Here is a 20,044-nt window from a genome sequence, read left to right on the forward strand (position 1 = left end):
AAAAGAAATAATCTTATAGTGATTTATTAAAATCTTAACTTCTGTTTGAATTCTGGAATGGTGCAGATCCTACTTCTTTAGTTTCCATGTGTTAAAGGGGACAGCATGATTTTTGAATATGATAACTTCAAGGTAGTATTATAATAGTCAGTGACCATTTTAAAGGGGTACCCTTTAGGAGTTCCTATTGTGGTACCAAAGAATCAACAGTGTCTCTGGAGCCCTGGAACACTGGTTGAATCCCTGGCCTGACACAGAAGGTTAAGGATCTAGCATTGCTGCAGCTGCTGCACTGTAGGTCACAACTGAGGCTAAGATCTGATCCTTGGCTCAGGAAGGCCATATGCCACAGGTGGCACAAAAAAAAAAAAAAAGTTACCTTTTAAAAGAGTACTATTATACCATTACTTAGGGAGAAAAGGACAGCAACCAGTTTTAGAATGGTCTTCGACATGAGTTCAAGTAAGGAGTTAGTCCTCTAGTAAATCAGAAATACTGTTGAAAAGACCACATTTGGTAATCATTTTAGTTAATTTGTTATTTAATTGTATATTTGAATTCTCTTATAGTAAACTGTAACATCCTAAAGTGTTGAAACATGAAAAAATTATGGCGAATTTCAGCTGAAAGTTTCTTTGTTGTTTGAGAAAATTACTGTGAAAAAATTGTGAAACTTATGAGAAACTAGTTTTACATATTAGAATTTGAAAAATAACAGTGGCTTTTGGCCACGGATGAAGTCAAACAGTAAATGATCCATAAATGTTTAAGGACTTACTACTTAAATGCTTACCTCTTAGGAATTATATGTAGACCAAAGTTTTACTTGAGTGCCATTTGTTTTTGCTAAGGCGTCCATACTTTCTTCCCTCATTGTAGTGGGTTGTCATTGAAGTGGTTATTCAGAGTTAGAAATATTGTAATTGTGGGGCTTTTCCTATGGGAGTTGAAGCCATGACTTCTATTTTATTAGTACTTTACTATAGCTAACAGACATATAATTTTAAAAAATTCGATTCTCTTAAAGAATACATGGAAATAGTCCTAATACGCCATTGGTTGGGACAATAGGTAACTGAATTTTTACATTGCTTTTTTATTTTTTTTAAGATTTATTTTTCAGGCTTAAGGAGGAAGGATGTTAATATTTTGGTTTCCCTTTTAGACTTTTCCCCATTTCTCATGAGAAACTGATCACTTGAGTGGCCTTTTTGTTCATAACTCATTTAACTGTCCTTGCTGTGAGCCTTTTGAGGGCAGATTTTAAAAACATCTTTAGCACCTGGCTTACTAACTTTGTATAGATGCTCAATAAATACTTGTTAAATAAGTGTTTTTCCTTTGTATTAAGGCATCTGTCCATTATTTTTGTCTGTGATAATGCTTTTTTTGTTTGTATGGTTTTTGTTGGTTTTTATGACAATGTTTTTTTTACTTTGATGTTTGCTTCAGAGCTACCATGAATAGGAAGGTTTGTTCCAGTTATCCTTTATTAACTCTGGGACCTTGTATTCATTATTTTGCCTTTGGAGATCCAGCTTAATATTTTTAACAGTAAAATATATAAAATGTTTCTCTAATAAGATGTACACTCAAGAGTGATGTACAGCTCAAGGAAGGTAATAGAGTGGGACTGCGTCTGTAAATTTTCATGTGACATTATCATTCTCTAAGGAATTTCTTAGACATCTCAGTGTAGTGTATGACTTTTTTTCTTTGATTGCTGTAGTTCTTTGATTCCTGTATTTGTGAGTTTGTGTGTGCGGTTTTAGATAAAGTCTAAAGCATTTAGTGGCTTTTTAAAGTCCAGATATCTTTTCTCTCTTCTATTAATAGTGTTGCCTTATCACTTAGGTTGTTTAAATGTTTTCGGCTACCTGTGGAATGTTTTACTTAATTAGGTGATTTTTGAATACATTAATTAATGAATTTCCTTCAGATGCTGGGGAAGAATTTTAGAGCTGGAAGAAATTTTAGTGTGTTTTTAATCCAACAAGACACAGCTATGGAATCATTGACAGTAGGACTTCTCAATAGAACTTTCTGTAGTGATGGAAGTGTGTACATTTCTCAGTATAGTATCCAATAACCATAGGTTTTTTGAGCACTTTAAATGTGGCTCAGGTTTCAGGTTCTAGAACCATGGTTTTTAAATTTTGTGTGTAGGACTTACAGTATTATGAAGATGAATGTGTGTGCATATAAACACATCAAGTCAGAGCCCCTTCATCTTGTTTAGCCTGTACCTCTCTTTAGTTTCTCTCTTAACTCTTTGAACCACATGACTCTGACTTCTGGAAACCCAGTTTTACAAGACATTGACGCAGTACAACTCCTTTGTTTTGTAGCTACCCATCTATAACTGAGAAACTGAAGGCTTAGAGACATTAGGCTGCTTAGGTCCTATTTAATGAAAGAACCTGAGCTAATAGGTCTCTGACATTCATGTACTGTCCCTCATTAAAAGTCATTCTTTTTCATTGTGAATAATTGATATTTTTAGAAATAGCAGATTTAAACTGATGTGTTGTTGGTGTTATCACTTGAGCCAGAGGATCAAGATGGAAACTATAAGTCAGTGTTTAATTCTGTGTCCAGAATTTGTACAGTTTTGTTTTTTATTTTACAAATACAGATTCCCTGAAACCACCCTAAACTTCCTGAATCAGGTTTTCTCTCTATGCTATGCTATGCTGTTCTGTGCTGTGCTTTGTAATAAATAGGGCTACTATGCTATTCCATTTAGGATGATAATTCCAAAACATATCCAGGATTGAGAACCAATGTATCAGGTTGCCAGTTTTTTTAGGCACATAATTATAGCTTGCTAGAGTAATGGAGTGAAAAATCAGTGCTTTAATAGTTTTAGTATAAAATGAATTAAGGTAGGGCATGAAGTAAAGAAATGATTCTGAGAACAGCAGTGAGCTCTCAGGTTGTAAAGTTTAGGGGGGTGATAGTGGGGAGTGTCTGTAGGACCCAGTCCATGGGGGTAGGCTTCTTCATGTATTTAAAGCTGCTTTAATGGTTTAGGAATATGGCTGAAAACAATATTAAGCATCCAAGTTGGGCTTTTATAGATACAGCAGATGTCTTAATTCAGATCCCAAGGACTTGGAATCCACAGTAATGATCAACAATAGCTAATATTTACCTTCAGACAGTACATAGAAAAAATTATTGTACTCTAATCTAGAGGTTTTAAAACATAGTTTTACATCACAATCATCTGGAGAACTTAAAAAAACCAACTTAAACTTAAGAAGAATAGAATTTTCTGGCTTTACCCCAGACTTGCTGAATAAAATCTTTGGGATCAAGGCTTGAGAATCTGGCTTAAAACTTGCCAGGTGTTTCTTTTGCATTCAGCCTTAGGGAATTATTGCTCTAAATTAGTGATTTGTAGTCCTAACTCTACATTAGAATCAAGTGGGAAGCGTTCAAAAGAAAGAAAAATAATGGATGACTGAGCCCAGCTCCTAAAAAACTAAAACATTCTCAGGGTTGGGGGGATCTTAGGGAAGCTCCTCTAAGTAATTAATGATGCACAGCCTCTTTTTTAAACTTACACTTACTGAGATGATAATAGATTAACCGTCACTTGTAAGAAGTAATAAAATATTTGTTTCCCTCAATGGTAACATCTTACAAACCACAGTAGAATATCACAACCATCATATTGATGTTGATATATTCAGATATAGAACATTTTTCTCACCACAAAGATTCCTCAAATTGCTTTTATAGCCATATTCATTTCCCTCCCACCTTGCATTAACCCCTGGAAGCCACTCATCTATTCTCCATTTCTATAATTTTGTCATTTCAAGAATGTGCAAAACTTATAAAAGGTAGTGTTTAATTTTCTAAAGAGAATAAATACATATGATATACATTATGATATAGTTATGAACAGTATAACTAATACAGTTGTCTAAAGAAAATACTACAAATGGGAATGAGTGTCTCTTCTGGCCAGGCATTCGGTACAAAGTAGGGAGCACGGCCTCAGAACTTAAAATCCAAAGGAAGAAACAAACATTAAGTAAAGAGAAAATTACAAATTATCGTAAGCATTTTGAAGAAAAATACAGAGAAGGTAGAATGTCATGGAGATAATTTGTGTATTAAGAAACCAGAAAATAATTTGGATTGAAGGTTCAATGAACCTGATAACTCTAAATGAAATATCTTTAATAGACTCTTTTCCACTGTATACTAATTATGACAAATTATCCCATTCACTAGTTTATGCTGGCCCATCTCTGCTTCCAGTTTATTTAGTTATTTGATAGTTGATCTTTTTTGGAGGGTGGAGGGAAAGGATATGTCTCTTTGCCTAGTGGGCACATTTTAAATGCTATTCGATATTACAAAACCATGGTTCTTTATTAAATAACTCTTTGCATTTGTGATTTGGAACATCATCCATTGATAGGATTCTTCATTAAATGGCTGTAAGCACATGTGATAGTCTTATCTTTCTAAAAATGCATATTAAGAATGTTTTATCAGTTTATATACAACCCTATAGATTTGTAGGAAAAGTTACAAATTTGCTTACCATAAAGTTTGTAACATCTGTCAAAAAAGATTACTGTGGTGGGATTTAATTTAGTATAGCTGAATAGTTTATCAGATATGGTGTGTGTGTCTGAAACTTAAAAGCTGTTCTAGGATAACTTTTGGACCAGCTTTCAATTGTAGAAAGAAACAAAGTATGGAAGTAATATTTTGACTGTGTGTGATAAACATATTGGAGCATACATTAATATAATTTCCCTATGGGGGTTAGTTTTGGCTTTTAACAAAAGTATGTATTTGCCAGCTGCTCTTGCATTTAAGTTACGAAGTCATTCTGTTTTGCTTATTCTATTAAGTAACATTTTAGATCTTAATATTTTTCTTTAAGTTTTTATTACCACATAGCAATTTATTTTCTTAATTATACTTCCTGATATTAGAGAGAAATAAAAAGTGCATTTCCAGATGGAGACAAAATAGTTTCAGCAGCCATTATCTTTGTATTTCTCTGTTAACCATCAAGTAATATACTAATGAGATGGAAAATTCAATGAGAATTTTCACTTGTCGCACACAGCATTTAGCATTTCTCGATTTTCTTCTGTTTTCTTTTTTCTGTTTCTCCTATTTCCTCCTGACAGTTAATACAGTTTATACTTAACGCTTATTTAATTAGTTGCCATAGCATATCCTTGTGAAAGACTGGAGTTCTTTGGGTATGCTGAAAAGTTAGCCACGGTCTTCAGTGAAAAGCAAGCTAAAGGTTTCCATAGTTTAGTGCTTAAGTCAATACCATTTGAAGTATATTGTGCTTATCAAATTAAATTTGGAAAGCCAGGTTATTTAAACAGGTAATTAATAAGCCTGTGAAATGCTGGACCCCAAATCCTTATTTGTTAAGATATAAGATGCATTAGGGCAAGGGCCATAGCAGGATTTGGAAAGGAGAGACTATCTACAGATTAGTCATTGAAAACCTGATAGACAGTCAGCCTGTAGTTGATGAAAGCAGAATTGGTTCTCCAGATTTAGATTTATATATCTTATGTTCTTAAGTGGGACCACTGATCTTAATTACAGAAACAAGAAAAGTATCTGATTTTGTGCTGTCATGAGCATGTTTAATTAATGAAATTGAATAGAGGATGAAATACTTTTACTCTTCCTTGAAATAACAGGACTCTGTATTTTTCCCCTCCGAAGGAGTGATTTACATTTTTATTTAGTCAAAGTTAATAAGCTTTTCCTTTATGGTACTGGATTTTATATTTTATTTAAAAGTTCTTTCTCATAATAGGTTTATATATGATTTATCTGTTTTCTTCTAGGATTTTTATGGCTTTATTTCTTCTTGAATTCATCTAGGATTTACTGGGGAATAGAAAGTAGCTAGCAAAACAATATGCCCCTACTGATTTAAAGGCCCCCACACCACTTTTTTTTTTTTGTCTTTTTAGGGCTCTACCCACGGCAGGTGGAAGTTCTCAGGCTAAGGATGGAAGCTATAGCTGCCATCCTACGCCAGAGCCACAGCAACACGGGATCCAAGCCGCATCTGTGACCTTAACCACAGTTCACAGCAACCCTGGATCTTTAACCCACTGAGTGAGGCCAGGGATTAAACTCCCATCCTCATGGATACTAGTTGTGTTCTTTACCTTTGAGCCATGACGGGAACTCCTACACCACATTTTAAATTCTCATTTGTATGTGGGACTCTGTCTGAACTCTTTTATATATATAAATATATATAATTGAGTGTTGATTTTCAAACTAGCACTGATTTCTTTCAAAAAAGTTAAATTTGTATTATGTTTTAGTATTCAGTATTTATTTTCCCAGGAACTAATTGCCATTTTCCTCCCATTTACTTGCTTCTTCTACTTAATGTCTTTTTCATTAGTTCTACTTCAGACTCAATGCCAATTTAGAAATCTCTTGTCAAAATTGATTATTTTATCAGTTTTATCTTTCTCAAAAAATCTAGACTGGTTGCTCCTTGTGCCAGGTGCATATATGTCTCTTTCTGTCACTTGTCCTAGTGGTTCCCTTAGCCTATGATAGAGCTCCAGTTCCTTGGACAGGATGCTTTTCTTTTTCTTGGCTTACTGTCGTATTTGGTAAAGCATATTCTTCAATAGTTTTATAAGAAAGGGGACTTTGGAGGTAAATTTTTTCACATCTAAAATTGTCTATTTGATGCTGTCTTAGGCAGCAAATATACTAAAATTAGAACAATACAGAGATTAGCATGGCCCCTACACAAGGATGACATGTGAATTTGTGAAGTGTTCCATATTTTTGCCTCAATAAAAAATAAAAAAGGAGTTCAACAATTTCTTATGTTCACTGTTTGTCCCTTCTGAAACTTCCATTGTTTAGATATTAGACTTCATGGACCAGGCTTCCAATTTTCTTATCATTTCCTCAAATTTTCCGTCTCTTTGTTTTCAATACTCTGATTTTCTCAGTATCTTTCAGATCTTTTGTAGCGGAAAAACAAATCTCTATTATTTAATTTCCGTGAGCCCTCTATCACTCTTTTTTCTTTGAATGTTTTTTCTTTATAGCATTCTGTTCTTATTTTGTGAAAGAATACCACAATGGTTTTTAATTTTACTAAGGATATTAATGATAGTTTTTGTTTTAGGTTTCTTTTTTTTTAATGACATAATTAACATAGCAAAACATTAGTTTCAAGTGCATAACATAATTTGATATTTGTTTATAAGGTGGAATGATTGTCATAATAAGTAGTTATTTAACATTCATCACCGCACATAGTTGTATTTTTTTTTTCTTGTGATAAGATTTAATCTTTTGGCAACTCTCAAATATACAATATAGTATTACAACTGTAGTCATCATGCTATACATTATATCCCTAGACTTACTTATTTTCTTTCTTTCCTTTTCTGGGGGGCATTACCTGTAGCATGCAGAAGTTCCCAGGCCAGGGATAACTTGAGCCTCAGCATCTGCCTGAGCTGCTGTAGTGACACTGTGGGATCCTTAACCCATTAAGCCACAGGGGAACTCCTGAGACTTAATTTATTTTGTAACTGGAACTTTGGATATTTTGACCCTTCTCCCAACACACACTCGCCCCTCAAACACCGTCTGTTCTCTGTATCTGCTGAGCTTAGTGCTCTTTTTATTTGTTTTAGATTCCACATTATAAGGGACATATGGTATTTTGTCTTTTTCTGTCTGACTTAATTCACTTGGCTTAATGCCTTCAGGGTCTTTCCATGTTGCTGCAAATGGCATGATTTCATTCTTTTAATGGTTGAATAATATTCATGTGTGTTCATCTCTCTGTCTCATTTCTTCATTCATTCATTGGTGAACACTTAGGTTGCTTCTGTGTCTTGGCTATTGTAAATAATGCTGCAGTAAACATGGGTTTTCATATATCTTTTCAAGTTAGTATTTTCATTTCTTTTGGATAAGTGGAATTGCTGAGTCATGTGATAGTTTTTTTTTGTTTGTTTTTTTGTTTTTTGCTTTTTAGGGCCGCACTTGCTGCATATGGAAGTTCCCAGGCTAGGAGTCCGATTGGAACTACAGCTGCCGGCCTATGCCACAGCAACATGGGATCTGAGCCATGTTTGTGACCTATATACCACAGCTCACAGCAACGCCGGATTCTTAATGAGCAAGGCCAGGGATCGAGCCTGTATCCTAGTGGATCTTAGTCAGGTTCGTTAACCACTGAGCCATGAAGGGAACTCCCAGTAGTTCTATTTTTAATTGTTTGAGGAACCTCCATACTGTTTTCCATAGTGACTATACCAGTTTACCTCATCATCGATAAGGCAGGGGTTCACTTTTCTCCACATTCTTGCTAATGCTGATTTTTTTTTTTTTTTTTTTTTTTTTTTTGTCTTTTTGATAACAGCCATTCTAACAGGTGCTATTTCATTGTTTTTTTTTTTTTTTTTTTTTTTTTTTTAATGGCCACACCTGTGACATACGGAAATTCCTGGGCTAGGGGTCAAATCAGAGCTATGGCTGCCGGCCAGTGCCACAGCCACAGCAACATGGAAACTGAGCTGCATTTGTGACCCACTCTGCAGCTTGTGGTGACGTTTGGATTCGCTCCCACTGAGCAAGGCCAGGGATCAAACCCACATCCTCATGGATGCTTTGTTGGGTTCTTAACCCATTGAGCCATAAGCTTAACTTCACTCATTGTATTTTTGATTTGCATTTCTTTGATGAGTAGTGATGTTGAGCACCTATTCATGTACCTCTTGGCCATCTGTATGGCATCTTTGGAAAAATGCTTACTCAGATCTTCTGCCCAATTTTAATCAAATTATGTGGTTTTTTGATATTGAGATATACGTTACTTCTGTATTTTAGTCACTAACCCCTTAAGATATGGTTTGCAATCTCTCCCATTTGATAGGTTGCCTTTCATCTTGTTGATGGTTTCCTTTGCTGTGCAGGAGCTTTTTTAGTTTGATGTAGTCCCACTTGTTTATTTCTGCTTTTGTTGCTTTTATTTTTGATCCAAAAAAAATCACAAAGACTAATATTAAGGAATTTACCAACTGTTTTTGTTTTTTTTTGTTTTTTGTTTTTTGTTTTTTTAAGGAGTTTTATGGCTTCAGGTCTTAATGATCAAGTCTTTAATTCATTTTGAGTTAATTTGTATATATGGTGTAAGATAATAGTCCAGTTTCATTTTTTTTGCATTTAGCTGTCCAGTTTTCCCACCACTGTTTGTTGAGACTTTTCTTTCCCTGTTGTGTATGCTTGGCTCCTTTGTCATAAATTAATTGACCATATATGATTGGGTTTATTTGTGGATTCTGTTCTCTATGTCTCTATATGTCTATTTTTATGCCGACAGCATACTGTTTTTGTTACTGTAGCCTTGTGATATAGTTTGAAATAAGGAATGTGATGCCTCTAGCCTTGTTTTGATTATTTGGGGGTTTATGTATTTCTTATTGAAGATAATTCAGTATCACTTATCAGGAGCACTCATTAACTAAAAGATGTGTATAAGGGATTTACACAGAATATTTAAAATGTCTTCTTTAAGTGGCCTACTGATAGGATTGAGATTGTTATTGTAATCTAAATTATCTAGAAATTATTTTTGAGTTTAAAGTCTAGATTGATTAAGGTTTTTTTCTCAGAAATTCTGCATTTTGATACATTTTTATGTTTTTGTTAGTTTATTGATAGACTGAATTATTTTAAATAAAATAAGCATGATGTAGGATAGCTTAAGCCCGCATCTTATTTATTTAAGCTTTAATATTAAGGATATTAAATTTTATTTTGAAATCTAATTTTTTATAAAATCAGCAAAATGTAAGATAATTGTGGAGTTTGAGGGTTTCTGTTAATCATTTAATTTCTTTTGCTGTGTATATTTTCCTGTTACTTAAAAGAAACTGGATTATTGCCATATTCTCTAAATTATTCTTGGAGTGATTCGTAGCCTAGGTAACCTGAGATGCCATCAGTAATTTACTAATATTTCTTGGACCCTATTTCAAGTTTTTCTTTGACTTGATTTAGTAAGTAAAGGATCAACAATCATAGTGCAAAACAATAAATCCCCAAAGTGGGGTTATGGGTCAGCATGCAGACATTTATTTATGGTTCTTGATGCATTGTTACCACATTATTCCAGCCATGTTGGAATATGAGGCTTAGAATATGGATGTAAAGAAAGAAGAGGGATGGAGAATTCTAGTTGGAATTATATACAATTTCCTTTTCTTTTTTTTTTTTTAATCTTAAAATTTGACTTTAAATATTTCCTAAGATAAACTGTCTCCAAACCTCCAGATTAGAGCAGGTTAAACCCTTTTGCATTCACATAGCTCCTTCCATTTTTTCCATCATTACACTTAACATAGCTTATGTATTTGGGGGATTAGGTAATTGTCCCCTACTCCTCAACCCCCAGCTCTAAAGTTTGTAAAGTGGGAAATAGATTATATGTTTTCACTGGCATCTACACAGTTCGTATTTTGTTGAATGAATGACAAGGAAGAAAGAGAATTGATTTGGTTTGGTTAGTGTTTGGTATTCATGAGGAGGACTAGGAGGAGGCTAGAAAGTTAGATTGTAGCTCAATTGTAGAGAACTATGAAAGATAAACTTCACAATTTGAATTTATTATTTTGGTAGAACGGCTCTATTAAAATTTTTTAAAAATTTCTGTGGGTTTTTTTGTCTTTTTAGGGCCACACCCATGGCATATGGAGGTTCTCAGGCTAGGAGTTGAATCTGAGCTGTAGCTGCTGACCTACACCACAGCTCATGGCAATGCTGGATCCTTAACCCACTGAGAAGGCCAGGGATTGAAACTGCATCCTCATGGATGCTAGTCAGATTTCATTTCCACTGAGCCATGATGGGAACTCCTCTATTATAGTTTTGAATGAAATTTAGGAATAAACTGATAGTTGGGTTTTAGGATTAAGCTGGCAGCTATGTAAAATTGATTTAAGAAGAGACTCAAGAGGCAGGTTAATTAGAAAACTAGGAGACAGTAATGGAACCTGAACTAGGGTAGTGACTAGGGTAGGAATCAGACAGTATTTATTAATTACTTCCTGTGTCCTGGGCATTGTGCTAATTCTGGATATATAGCCATGAACAAGGAAGCTATGGTGCGTGCTGTTGGGTTACATATACAGTCCATCATGAAAGCAGATATTTAACAAAACAACTACAGCTTTATGAATGCTCTGAAAAAATAGCAGGCTGTGAAAGCATCAGATGTGTCATGGTTGAGAGAGGTATCTTGGAAGACTGATGAGGGTGCTGTTTTATATGAGACCCATGTAACACATAGCTAAGTGAAGAGAAAGGTGGATGAACCTTTTAAGCAGAAGGCACAGCATGTGCCAAGGCCCTGAGGTGCTTCAAAACCTGGCATGTTTAGTGATTGTAGAGGTTCAGTCTGGCCAGAGGAGAGTCTTTCAAGAGGAGAGTAGCTTGGATCTCAGATCTAGTTAAAGAGATAATTATAGGACTTAATAGTTGGATATAGTTATCAAGAAGAGGAGTCTGATAACTTAGGCTTAAGACTAAGTATTTCATTATAATTTTAATTATGTAAACAACCTCCATAAGTAAGTTTTATGTTGTAATTTTTAAAAATCTTCATAAAACCAGCTATACACAGTAGCCACTAGGAATAATGTTTCTGTTTTTTAAAAGTATATAGAGATATTGAAGGTTGAAGTTTTAATATATTTAGTACAAATTTTTTCATTTATCTTTTCAGAGTAAAATGGTCTTGGCCCCACTTTATTTTGTTAAAAAAATTTTTTAGTGGTAATAATTGTCACTTATCTGCTACTTGAAGGGCACATCCTACAACTTGGAATGCTGTCCTCAAATCCTGAGAACTTACAGTGGCTGTATGCTTTAGACCTGCTCCTTGTCCAGTGGTGCCAACTTTGTTTTTTTCTTTTCCTTCTCCTTTCCCTTCTTATTTTAATTTCACCTCAGTCCTTTAGGCTTTTCCTAAAACCAAGGTTGCTGCAGTGGCTTAAATGTTGTTTCTTCCAATGTCTAGGACCGCTTTTGTCTTCCACACTGTTTTTCTTATGGTCTCTCAAGCCCACAGGGAAGCTCGGGATGGAGAATCATTCTAAGGGCTTTGCAGGTCCTAATGTAGGCTGTTGCTAGGGTTCAGGAAATCTGAGGAACATGCTTTTCTGGTTGAACAGCTCTGGCCAGGAGAATTCCACCTTCTGTCCACACTTTTTATCCCTCCACCACTTCTGCCTTATTGAAATTGTTCGGCAGTGTCATTCTGCAGCATCATATTTTCCCAGATCTTCTGGTGTTGAGGGAATTGGGGAGGATATGGGGGCTGCATCAAGCCCATGTTGGAAGGGTATGTGAGCAGAGATAATTATGGAGCAGGTTTCAGGCTCTTGAAAACCTGATGCCAGCTCCTTTGAGATCCTTTTCTCCCTTAAGAAGGTCATGCACTTCAGCATTAACATTTGTTTTAATGTTCTGAGATCAAAATTATCTTCCTGTTCTGCTGCTCTTGGAGGGTTAGCATCACAGAAGAGAAGGAAACATACACATCTCTAAAATAAGTCATGCACCAGCAGGAAACATAAGGAGTTTATTGAGGAGCCATAGGAAACACCAGCTGCAAGAATTTTTTACTAATCAAAAAAATTCCTGATTGTTTAAGTAAAATGACTTAATATTTCCCTACTTTTAGTTGTTAAAGTGAAGTGAGATTTGGTTAGAGAACAGTGATAAAGAGAATAAAGTGAAATCAGTTCAGAAATTGCATAGTCAGGGACTCATTTTTCTTTATGTTTGCTAAGACTGTGTACTTACAGCAAAATTGATCGTAAGAATCCAAAGAACAAAATTTGACATGTAAATCCAGGGAGTCTTATGGTTGAGTTGGCTCATACTCATCATCATGTTTTTAACTTCAGGCATATTTTAGAGATAAAATTGAAATGATTATGTCTTCATAGATTTAGTTTGTAATAATTTTATTGTTAGCATTAACTAATTTTTTACATTTTGAATGAAATTCTCCTACCTCTTTGTCAATAAATACATAAAATAAGGATGGCAAAGGTCTATATATATTATTCCCATAAAGGTATTTTTATTAACTTAATTGGTTATTTTTGTGTTGGTTGTTCTGGAATTACATAATTATATGATTGCAGTGTCTTGAATATTTATATTTTAAAATTGGGAATGCTATCAGATTAGGAAATTTTAGCTCGTAATATTCTAAGGAATTATTTTGTTATTGGTATTCTGGCTCTTTTCATTAAACTAGTATTAGCATTAGAAAGCCTGGCAAGTTTGTAAACCTAACGAAGACAAGCAAAAGGGGACAGTTAATGTTTCTGTTTAAACATTTGTATATGCATATACATATATATATTAGCTTCGTAAATACTATACATGCTTACATAGATACTCTTTAATTAGCTGACTGACTGACCTACTAGGCTTGTGCCTGTGTTAGTCCTGATAAGTTAAGCCCTGCAGCAGCCTCTTTTTCTGCCTGATCATAAATTAGAAAATGCAGATGACATCAAAGACATTAGTTCATAGATTTGGGTCTTGGTGTGTCTCATCTTTTTTCCTCCCCTTTCCTTTTCTCATGTTTTCTTTGTATGTTTGTCTGTCTCTTTTCCCTTAAATTCAGTGGCCGTTAGGTTATATACTATACAATTCTAGGGAGTGTCTTCAAAATTTATAACACAAACATACATAGCGGCCCTGAGTTTTAGTTATGCTTTTCATTGTATTATAATTGTTACTGATGCTCCCTGTAATTGGTTTAATTTGTATACTCAAATATTTAATATTAAATATTAAACTGATACTCTACATCAGAAGATATTTTTCTTCTTTAGATCATTACTGGTTAAGCACCTGGTAAGTGTAAGATACTTTTCTGGAAGCTAAAAGAATTTCTGTAAATGCAGAATATGGGACACTTCCCTTAAAGATCTTACAATCTGATTGGTGAAATGAGATGGACTGTGAACAGTACAAGATAGTAATAGCACAAACATATGAACAGTAGTTTTAAAAGTCATAATATTTAAGATAAAGTGGCTCTTAAATACCTAAAAGTTTCTATACATAGTATAGGTCAAAGACTATGTATATAAAATAAAGCTTTTAGACTCAGTTAATGTCTTTTTTGTTTTTTAATTAGCATGTTGGCAGATAAACTGAATATGACTCCAGAAGAAGCTGAAAGGTGGATTGTAAATTTGATTAGAAACGCAAGACTGGATGCCAAGATTGATTCTAAATTAGTGAGTATTATGATAGCTTTGCTACATACTAGAGAGATTATTTTATATTTTGGAGGGGGGCTTTCATTAGGAAATCTATTCTTCTCTATTAAGAATTTATTCATGTATAGTAGTTCCTTGAAGGCAACAGCTACCTCCTGTTTTGTGTTATTGGATGAATATTGTCATCTCTCTACAGTTCAGAAAAATATGTGCAGCAGGCAGGTAGTGTTATGGTGTCATACTCATGACTTATGTGGGAAACTCAGTTGTTAACATTACAGGATCAATTTCCCTCTGTCTCATTTTAGGGTCATGTGGTTATGGGTAACAATGCAGTCTCACCCTATCAGCAAGTGATTGAAAAGACCAAAAGCCTTTCATTTAGAAGCCAGATGTTGGCCATGAATATTGAGAAGAAACTGAATCAAAATAGTAGGTCAGAGGTAAGAACCACACCTATTCTGTCTGGGATTTAGCAGTAATGTAACATAATTGTCAAAGGGGCTTCACTTGGAAACAAATTAATATTGGTTGTATCTGATTTTGTATTTGTTTATTGGGGGTATAAACATTTTGTTTAAGAAATTACTAAACTGAAAAGACAAAAAAAAAAAAAAAGTTCCCGTCGTGGCGCAGTGGTTAACGAATCCGACTAGGAACCATGAGGTTGCAGGTTCGGTCCCTGCCCTTGCTCAGTGGGTTAAGGATCCTGCGTTGCCCTGAGCTGTGGTGTAGGTTGCAGACGTGGCTTGGATCCCGCGTTGCTGTGGCTCTGGCTTAGGCCAGTGGCTACAGCTCTGATTCAACCCCTAGCCTGGGAACCTCCATATGCTGCGGGAGCAGCCCAAAGAAATAGCAAAAAGACAAAAAAAAAAAAAAAAAGAAATTATAAACTGAAAAGAATTTCTCTTAGATATATTATGCATTAATCGAGGAAGGTAAAAAAAGTGTTCGTAGTTTATTATATTTTTTTCCTTTACTTGTGTGCCTTCATTAACTCATTTCCTCGGTGTTTTCAGCACATTGTTTTGATACTGGCAAATGGTAATTTACATGTGTTGATCTCTTTCAAGTACTTGAAATTTGTGGTCCTTTTAAATCTAAAGAACTTCTTTGGAAGTGTTGACCTTATTTTATCTGTTAACATTGATCTTATAGAATTTGATTTTTATCTGATATTCATATTTAACTGTCAGAAAAATATATCCCCCTTTTTGATAGAGATTTTGCATATTAGATATTAAAGGAATTTGAATGGCCTTGTTAAAAAGACAGAAGAATTAAGAAATTGTCCTTGCCTATTACAACCAAGTCTAGAATGATTGAACCTGAAAAATAACTTTTATACGATGGGTTTTTTTCCTACATGCTTATGGATCAGTCTATATTGATTTTCGTTATGGTATTGATGATACTGTCATTGTTATACTTTATAATTGGTCAAAAACTGTTCCAGGGTTTTTTTTAATTTATTTTATTGAAATATAGTTGATTTACAATCTTGTGTTAGTTTCTGATGTACAACAGAGTAATTCAGTTCTTTATGGATATACATGTGTATGTATGTGTATATGTACATACATATTCTTTTCCATATTCTTTTCCATTATGGTTTGTTACAGTATATTGAATATAGTCCCCTTTGCTATACAATAGGCCCTTATGTTTATTCTATATGTAATAATTTGCATCTGCTAATTCCAAACTCCTAATCTATTCCTCCCCACTCCTCTGCCCTTGGCAACCACAAGTCTGTTCTCTATGTCTGTGAGTCTCTTTTTGTTTCGTAGATAAGTTCGTTTGTGTCATATTTTAGATTCCACACATAAGAGATATCATGTGGTATTTGTCTTTCTCTTTCTGACTTACTTGGTATGATAATCTCTAGGTCCACCCATGTTGCTTCACATAGCATTATTTCATTCTTTTTTATGGGTGAATAATATTCTGTTATATACCTAATCAGATGGTATTTTGATGTGTTTGTTTTGCTCTAAGTGAGACACCTCACATTTAGTAATTCCAGGGTTTGTTAAAATCTTAAAGAATGTTGTAGAAGTAATGCTGAAAAAATGCTAGTGTCACTTTTTTCTAAGGTAGCTTTTCAGAAAATATTTTTCACTCTGTTTCTCTTTGTATTTTAGGCTCCTAACTGGGCAACTCAGGACTCTGGCTTTTATTGAAGATCTGTAAAGAAAAATGAAAAAAAACTGTAAAAGAAAGATGAAATAATAAAGCCATTATATAAAGGTGAAACATTTTAGAAACAACATACTGATTATAAATTTTGGAGATTTTGAATAAAATTGGCTGTGTTTCATTTTATTTCCTTGTGTATGTAAGTGTTTGCTTTTTATTTTTAATTTTTTTAATTTTTTTGGTCCTGCATGCAGCAGCTTGATATGGATTAAACCCCAGCCACAGTGGTGAAAGTACAGAATCCTAACCACTAGCCCACTAGGGAACTCCTCAGTGTGTGCTTTTTTTACCTTTTCATTTTGGAATAATTATAGATTCACAGGAAGTTACAAAAATAGTACAGAGAGGTCCTATGCAACCTAAACCTAGTTCGTTTTTAATGTCAAAACTAGGATACTGACATTGGTACAGTGGTGTGAATAGCTCTGTGCCATTTGAGCATTTTTTTGTGTAACCATCACTGCAGTCAAGATATAGAGGTATCGTCCTCATAAAGGTCTCCCTTATGCTACTACCCCTTTGGAGTCACATCCACTCCCTCCAGCTCTAACCTCTGGCAACCATCAGTCTGTTTTCTGTCTCAATAATTTTGTCATTATGTAGATGTTAATAGCAATGGAACCATACAACATGTAACTTCTTTGAGATTAGTTTTTTCTGCTCATGATACCCTTGAGATCTGTTCAAGTTAGATATATATGTATTCAAGTTATATATATATCAAGTTATATAACTATTCAAGTTGTATATGTATCAATAGTTTGTTCCTTTTTATTGCTAAGTTGTATTCCATGGTATTGATGTAACACATTGTTTAAATCCATGTACCTATTTTGGGAAATTTTGGTTGTTTGCAGATTGGAGCTAATAACAAATAAGCCTGCTGATAAAGTGCTGTTAGTTGAAGTGGCTTCTGCAGTCACTCTCTAGACAGCTACAGAGACTTAAATAGGATTATAAGTTGAATTTTAGAAATACCTCTCCTTGAATATCATACACACACACACACACACACACACAGTTAACTGGCCACCTGTGATATTTAAGAAGTACATAAAGCCCTGGTTGGCTCTGCTTTACTTAGAAGTGATTTGATTTTCACTTCAATTGTTAAACTAAAACTCAGTCACATAAGAGAATTTTCTGTTTCTGCTCTCAAGGAATGGTACAAAGATAAAAAGATACTTGCATATTGTACCTGATCAGGCCACCCTCAATATACAGTTAAGTTTGAAGAAGGCAGGCCAAATTTGGGCTTTGTGCTGAGGTTTCAGACCTCTAGTCTGTAGTATTGGTTCTTCCAAACTATAACACAAAGATGCTGAAGCTAGGGGGGAGACTGCTGATCAAGGTATGCCAAATGCTAATTTTTGATTCATCTATAACTAGTGTTATGAAAATGCCAAATCTAGAGGATGACTTGTATTACAAAATGATCAAGATTCATAGAGAAAATGTACCAAAATGTGGCATAGATAGAAACATACACTTCTTTTTTTTTTTAAATAAGGAAAATTTCATGAATTTCGTGTCATTCTTGCTCAGGGTCCATGCTAATCTTGTCTGTATCATTCCAATTTTAGTATATGTGCTGCCGAAGCAAGCATAAAACAGACGCTTCACCTCATTGTAGGAGCTAATTCCCTGGGTCAAAAGTACAGATCTATAAGAAATGGAGCAATAGTTACATAAAACTGTATAAAATTGTATGTATTACTCAGGCTGTGTTAAAGTGGGAAGAATGTTAAAATGCCAATGTTTCTGTCTACCAATGACCCAAGGGCAAAATGTTCTTAAAGTCATCATTAATAGTCACTTTTTATCTTAAGACTTTTGCTCAACCAAGCCATGTTAATAGCAAAGATTTCTAGGTGATTATATCACCAGTAGTTAAAAGCAAGTCTGGCAGTTACTAGAAGTGTCTTAGAGGATGAGTAAAATCTGCAGGGAAAAAAAGATAGGATGCTAATTCTAAGCATTTACTATGTGTCAGGCATTTTTACATCACTTTTTAATTTTTTTATTATTTTTATTTTTTCTTTTATAGTTGATTTACAATGTTTTGTCAATTTCTGCTGTACAGCAAGGTGACCCAGTCATGCATAGATATAGACATTCTTTTTCTCATATTATCCTCCATCATGTTCCATCACAGGTGACTAGATATAGTTCCCTGTGCCTTACAGCAGGATGTCATTGCTTATCCACTCCAAATACATCTATATATCTGAACAACCCTAAGGAAAAGAAAAGGAATGCAACATTTGAGTGCCACTGTAATTTTTGTGCTGATATTTGTATATTGATTAGGAAACGCACAGGTGGTTACTCAGGGTCATACCTAGTAAATGTTAAAGCAAGGAATTGAAAACAGGCCTTTTCAGTTACACCATGTCTCCTTAGATCATTATTGCCTTATAAATCAATCCAGACTAAATTTACAAAGGGTTTAAAAAATATATGTTTAGTAGATTATAAATGAGGATCTTGATCCAGAAAACTATTCAAGTCCCTTGGCACCATTATCTTCAAATGAGAGGAAAGGGTGTTTTCATATATGTGTGTGTGTGTGTGTGTGTGTGTATGTATATATATATATACATATACATATATTAGTTTTATAATATATAAAACTCCTGTGTAAAGATTTTAAACATACCTACTTAACAAAATCTCCTCAGCTTAAGAAATTGAATGTTCCAAGTAACTCTGAAGAGCTCATGGGGCCCTCTCTGATTGTATTTTCCTCTTTGCCCCTGAGAAGTAACCATTACCATTACCATGATTTTTATGGTATATGATTATATATATATATATATATATATATATATATATATATATATATGTATTTCCTTAAATTTCTTGGTAAGGAACACACACCATTAAGAAAAGTAAGGATATTAACACATTCCTATCAAAAATGTCTGGTTTTATGTATTTCAACATGTGTAGTTAATTGATAATACTTTGTATTCTGTGGCTTGCTTTGTCAATACTGAAATTTACCCATATTGATTTATTCTTGTTGGTATATTCAGCTCTAGTCTATTCGTTTTTAACTGCTTTCTAGTATCCCATTTTCTGAACGTACGTATTTCATTCAAGCATTGATAAACACAAGGTGTTTTCCAGCTTGTTATCTGGTGTTTTTGGAACCAGCCTGACGATCATGTGTTGCCTAACTGGAAGGTTAAATTCATTTCCTTTTATTGTGATTACGAATGTATATGGACTTATTTCTACATCTTATGAGCTTTCTGTATGTACCGCTTTGGCTCTTTTCCACCCTATTTTTTGCCTTCTGTTTTTTGGGTTTTTTTTTCCTTTCTTCTACTAGTTGAGCAACTGAACGTTCTCTTTTTATAGTGGTCACCCTAGAAACTTTAGCCCTGTGTATTTTAGGGCATTCCAGTTATGACTGAGCGGTAACGAACCCAACTAGTATCCATAAGGACGCGGGGTTCAATCCCTGGCCTGGCTCAGTGGGGTAAGGATCCGGTGTAGTTTGCAGACCTGGCTTGGATCCTGTATGG

General features: G+C 34.4%; 1 protein-coding gene and 2 non-coding genes across 3 annotated transcripts in view; 2 read left to right on the forward strand and 1 right to left on the reverse strand.

The window, feature by feature from the left end:
- EIF3E (eukaryotic translation initiation factor 3 subunit E) overlaps positions 1-16,637 on the forward strand; it is a 54,611-nt gene extending 37,974 nt beyond the window's left edge. The window contains exons 11-13 of the mRNA XM_021089027.2: positions 14,228-14,330; positions 14,621-14,755; positions 16,457-16,637. Of these exons, the coding sequence (XP_020944686.1) occupies positions 14,228-14,330; positions 14,621-14,755; positions 16,457-16,495 (277 nt within the window). The 3' untranslated portion in view covers positions 16,496-16,637. The remainder of the gene's footprint in view (positions 1-14,227; positions 14,331-14,620; positions 14,756-16,456) is intronic.
- On the forward strand, positions 6,724-6,827 carry LOC146403740 (U6 spliceosomal RNA). Its single transcript, XR_014845055.1, has one exon. It is a non-coding gene; the product is annotated as a U6 spliceosomal RNA (small nuclear RNA).
- A 1,375-nt stretch (positions 16,638-18,012) lies between the features above and the next one.
- Positions 18,013-18,118, reverse strand: LOC146403741 (U6 spliceosomal RNA). The gene has a single exon (XR_014845061.1). It is a non-coding gene; the product is annotated as a U6 spliceosomal RNA (small nuclear RNA).
- Between the last annotated feature and the right edge of the window lie 1,926 nt (positions 18,119-20,044).

This window comes from Sus scrofa, chromosome 4 (genome assembly GCF_054392235.1).
Source record: "Sus scrofa isolate SSC_HxYL_T2T_F1_AM1 chromosome 4, Sscrofa_HxYL_maternal_Yorkshire_Landrace_v2.0, whole genome shotgun sequence".
NCBI classification, from domain to species: Eukaryota; Metazoa; Chordata; class Mammalia; order Artiodactyla; family Suidae; genus Sus; species Sus scrofa.